General features: G+C 36.8%; 1 protein-coding gene across 2 annotated transcripts; it reads left to right on the top strand.

Annotated features, from left to right (window-relative positions):
• The first annotated feature begins 840 nt into the window (after positions 1-840).
• Positions 841-2,315, top strand: LOC149211896 (toll/interleukin-1 receptor-like protein). 2 transcript variants are annotated; one of them, XM_089390494.1, is made up of 2 exons: positions 841-1,942; positions 2,050-2,315. In XM_089390494.1, the coding sequence occupies exons 1-2, from the start codon at positions 1,440-1,442 to the stop codon at positions 2,138-2,140; spliced, it is 594 nt and encodes a 197-aa protein (XP_089246620.1). In that variant the 5' UTR covers positions 841-1,439; the 3' UTR covers positions 2,141-2,315. The 2 variants fall into 2 exon arrangements, with proteins under 2 accessions (XP_089246620.1, XP_089246619.1); XM_089390493.1 differs by having other exon boundaries at positions 842-1,942; positions 2,047-2,315.
• The last annotated feature ends 2,653 nt before the right edge of the window (positions 2,316-4,968 follow it).

Here is a 4,968-nt window from a genome sequence, read left to right as displayed (position 1 = left end):
AAAAAAAATAGCTCCTAGTTTAATGTTTGGTTAAAATATTTGTTCAACTAATTAATTATATTCAAAATAACATTTTTATTTTAAACCAATCTAATATATATATATATATATATATATATTTTAGTATATAATTATTATCTAAATAATTTATATTTATTATATCTACAGTAACATGGTATATAACATGTAATAAATTTGTGGCTTTTGGTATATCATTTAGCTTATAATTTATTAATATGTTTATAATCTTTTATGAATAGTTAAAATCATTTATTTTACAACTCGTCGAAGAAATTATCTTTTAAATTTATAAAACTGATAATAAAAAAATTGTTTTTATAAGTTATTTATATTTAATTTTAAATTAATAAATTGATGAAAAATAACACTGTCAAACTCTTTGGTAGACCACTTGTAAAAATGTCACTAAAATCTATTTTAAATGGGGACCATTAATGAAATATGACGAGAAAGATTCCAACTCCATTTTCAGAATGGGAACATTCATCATGCACATTGTCTTATATTTGTATTAAATATTCCAAACTACATTTTTAACACTAATTAACCATAAAATAATGGTTAGTTTAATATTTTAAATCATATAAGGAAATTCGTGGTTTTTCCACTGGTTAAGAAGTATCTTAAAATCAAAAGTGAATACATTTACGCACAAAGGTTTCCCTTGGATCGGGATGTGGTTGATATATTTTGGAAATCTAGAATGTGGGTCAGTAAAACATTTCTGAAGGGGAATATAAAAATGAACCAGGACCTTCAGAGTTGTACCCAATCAATACTATTGGGAGATTGTATGTATCTGTCCGAACGTCTTGTCGGTGAGTGGCCCACTTATTTGCCTTCGATCCGACAGAATTGCTTCTACATTCATTGTATCGATGTGCAAGGTGAAAGCTACCATTGTAGTCTCCTAATTTTTTGAATGGTTTTAACTTACACAGCTGGGCTTACAATAGAATGTATAACGACCCAGTTGTAACCTTGGTCACCACGGCTTGGAACCTGACTGACTGGAGAGGCACTACCTATGTAATCAAGCAGTCATAAACATGGGGAGAAGGGTTTATATATATATATATGCACACCGTCAAACCCATCAGCAATCCACCGCACAATTTCTCCGGACCTCTGTACTCATCTCTTCCAATAGAATCGACATTCGTTTGTTCATTCAATCCGCTGCACAATTTCTCCGGACCTCTGTACTCATCTCTTCCAATAGAATCGACATTCGTTCGTTCATTCAATCCGCTGCACAATTTCTCCGGACCTCTGTGCTCATCTCTTCCAATAGAATCGACATTCGTTTGTTCATTCAATCCACTGCACAATTTCTCCGGACCTCTGTACTCATCTCTTCCAATAGCATCGACTATCCTTTCCATCAGCCCATTTTCTTTTCTAATTTCTAATCTGCAATGGCTGAATCCACCTCTGCCGCTGCTAATCCCAACAACATTCAGTGCTACGATGTGTTTATAAACCATCGTGGCACTGATGTCAAGGAAACCTTTGCCAAAGATCTGTACGAGCGCCTTGATTCAGAGGGATTGAGGGTTTTTCTCGATCGGCCGGAGTTGGAAGCGGGAGACACTATAGTCTCCCAAATAGAAAACGCTATAGCAACCGCGTCTGTCCAAGTGGCTATATTTTCTCCGGGATATGCCGAGTCAAAATGGTGTCTCAATGAGCTCCTGAGCATGTTAGACACGTTGGAGAGGGGCGCTAAGGTTATTCCGGTTTTTTACAAAGTCGAGCCCTCTGACCTTCGGAAAGCGCAGGGCAATGATGGAATTTATGGTACAGCTTTCCGTGATTTTGCAAGGAATCCGCGTCGCGACGCCGGCACAATTAAAAAATGGAAAGATGCTCTTTGTCGGTCTGCAGATATAAGTGGTTTCGAGCTCAAGACGTGTCATGAGTGAGTACTCTACCTTTCCATTTTTCATTGATTTTTTTGTCAAGTTGCAGATATGTATAGAAGTCTCTCATTAAGGATATCTTTATTTTCTTGTGACTGTCCAGGAGCGAGAGCGAGTTGCTAGATAAGGTGGTTGAATGCACCTTGAAAAAGTTCCAACTAAAAAGATTGGATGTAGCTGACTATCCAATTAGTTAGAAATAATTAATTCTTACTTGTCTATGGTTGTAATTTTTTATTTGAGGAGTTTGTTCCTACATAATAGGAATTCGCTAAATATAGTTTCTCCTAGTGTGTGGTTGAGAGAATCTCTCAACCACACCACTGTACGTTTAAGATAGCATTCCTATCTTGAGACTATTGATTGTATAAATATGTGTGTAATTTCCTCATTTAATATAATAGAATATATTATTGAGTGTCTGTAATTTTATCTAACTGGTGTCTAAGATAGCATTCCTATCTTGAGACTATTGATTGTATAAATATGTGTGTAATTTCCTCATTTAATATAATAGAATATATTATTGAGTGTTTGTAATTTTATCTAACTGGTTTGGATGACAAAATTAGAGACTTTGTAAGTGAAATTTTCTCTCAACAACAACATAGTGCAAAAGATAAGGTAGTGGGAATTGCTGGTTTAGGGGGCGTAGGAAAGACAACCTTGGTGAAGGAATTTTTCAATGGAAAGAGATCACAGTACAGAAGAAATTGTTTTTTACGTGATATTAGGACATCATCTTCGTTGCTATCATTGCAGAAAGAACTTCTTCAAAGCTTGACTGGATCAGATCTCAAAATAGACAATATAGATGCAGGGAAAACTGAACTTAAAAAACATCTCTCAACTGACAAGGCCTTGGTAGTTTTAGACGATGTAGATAAAGTCTCCCAAGTTAATGCACTTTTGCCCATTGGCACGGTTTTCCACTCTGATAGTTTAATATTGATTACAGCTCGGGACAGAAATGTCCTCACAAGCTCAGTGGTGGAAGACTCACTAATATATCCCCTAACTGGTCTTAATCTGATGTAACCCAGGCCGTTCCCAGGCCACTTCTACCAGGATCCTCTGATCACTATGCATATAAAACATGCACTTCAACGCACGCCAGAGCGTACACTTGAATTTGCGGAAGCTTATTTCAAATCGCTGTAATCTCAGGACTTATAAAACCCTGCTTGGTTAACACATAATGCGTTTGTTGGATACACGGTGCGCTTCATGAATTCTTAAAAGAAACATGCAATTGGGCACACAATATATATGTACATTCATATTATATGCGCCACAACATATTCTCCCTTCCTCTTGATATCAGCGTCAGTTACATAGCTGGACCTGTATTCTCTGCTCCCTCCATCCAGGTTCGATACATATAAAATTCGGTGATCCCTCACGCAATGGTAATCTTTCCTCCGGACCCGATATATCTATAAGCAGCGTTAGTTCCGCAATCCTGCGATAGATTCAACCAACACCTCCCTGGCTTCGAAACGACGGACTCAGTAATATATATGTCACGGTTTATAATAGTTCGCTTCCAATTTCAGAACTCGTCCTCTGTCACAATATGTCTCCATTCGAACTGCAGGTATTCTGAACACACAACGCCGCTCCTGAGGTCTCCTCGACGCCACTATAATGTTGAAACATTATTCTGCGCAAAACAGAGGAATTGGATCTGGTTGTAATGAGATGAAATTAGAACGCTGGTTCTAATACCCACAGTCGAATAATAATCAGAGAAACAAAAGGTCATTCACGCCTGCTAACGCCGGTTCTAATGCAATTATTCTGCGACAATATGGGTTGGATCCGCTGGATTCATAACTCCAAAGTTCGCCTGCGCTGGAGCACACTGAAGGCCTTAATTGCATGAAATTGGATTACACACTGAAGGGCGCACGGCACTTATAAAGTCTAAACACATTATAACATGGAATCAATTTAAACTGTGTATTAATTGGAGAAGAAACTACTCCCATGTTTAACGTGGAAACAGTGAACGCTTCCACCTCTCAACGAAAAGAATAATAAACTACATACGCAGATTTTTAACAACCATTGAACTAGAATTGCCAGAGATAAATTTCACAGTGATACTTCTGGCATCTCGCCCACACACTTTATTCCATAATCTTATGAATATATATATACAGAGGCATGAATAAAAATTCACGCAGAGCGCATGGTTTCTTGCCTTAAAGTAGGCTCAGGCGCGCTCTTTCCTTCTTTTCTTGAGAGATTTTCTGCCTTTTGTTTTATAATCAAAGATAGGCATTTTTTGATCCTTATCTTTTACAAAAGCAGACTTTTTCTTTTTTTTACATAAGGATTTAAAGCGTGAAGCTTTATCCTCCTTCTCATTCTAATTTTAACTGAAAATATAGAAATTCTATCCCAAATTCTGTTCGTAAACTATTTCCCTCGTACCTTTTTATTTAGAAGAAAAATATTTACATAATCTTCACTTCCTACTTTATTTAAAATACCAAAATATTAAAATTTATCACACCCCTTTTTACCCCATATTTACAATTCAGAATGGTCTTGATGCTCCCTCATCATAATCCAAAACATTCGAAAGAACTGTTTTGCTGGCATTCTTTCAACCAAGATCGTCCACGCGCAGGATTTTGAATCTCTTGTGGATGAGTTTTTAAAAGTCTGTGATGGATTGCCCTTATCCTTGGTAGTGATTGGTGCACTTCTGCGTGGAAATGGTGACAACCTTTACTGGAGAGAGCAATTGGATAAGATTCATATAGTTCCTGATGAAATAAAGCAAAAACTGAAAATCAGTTATGATGCACTGGCAGAAGAGGAAAGGAAAATGTTCTTAGATATTGCATGTTTTTTCGTAAGGTATAACAGGGATACTGCAATGAGAATATGGGATGGAACAGGCTGGAAATGTTGGTTGGGTTTTCACAAGTTACAAAGCAGATATCTTGTGAGAGTGGACAGTGAAAATGGTATTCAAATGCATGACCACCTTCAAGATATGGGTGTGAAAATA

Source organism: Pinus tabuliformis, chromosome 1_1, assembly GCF_031772625.1.
Source record: "Pinus tabuliformis cultivar Carrire ecotype Pingquan chromosome 1_1, CPIR1, whole genome shotgun sequence".
NCBI lineage: Eukaryota > Viridiplantae > Streptophyta > Pinopsida > Pinales > Pinaceae > Pinus > Pinus tabuliformis.
The sequence above is the reverse complement of the archived record's forward strand: the minus strand, read 5'-3'. Positions and strand labels throughout refer to the sequence as shown.

Excerpts from the sequence above, each read along its gene's own strand:
- LOC149211896 (XM_089390493.1), top strand. The coding sequence starts at position 1,440 with ATGGCTGAATCCACCTCTGCCGCTGCTAATCCCAACAACATTCAGTGC. Across the intron at positions 1,943-2,046 it reads GAGCTCAAGACGTGTCATGA|GAGCGAGAGCGAGTTGCTAG; the intron begins GTGAGTACTCTA and ends GTGACTGTCCAG.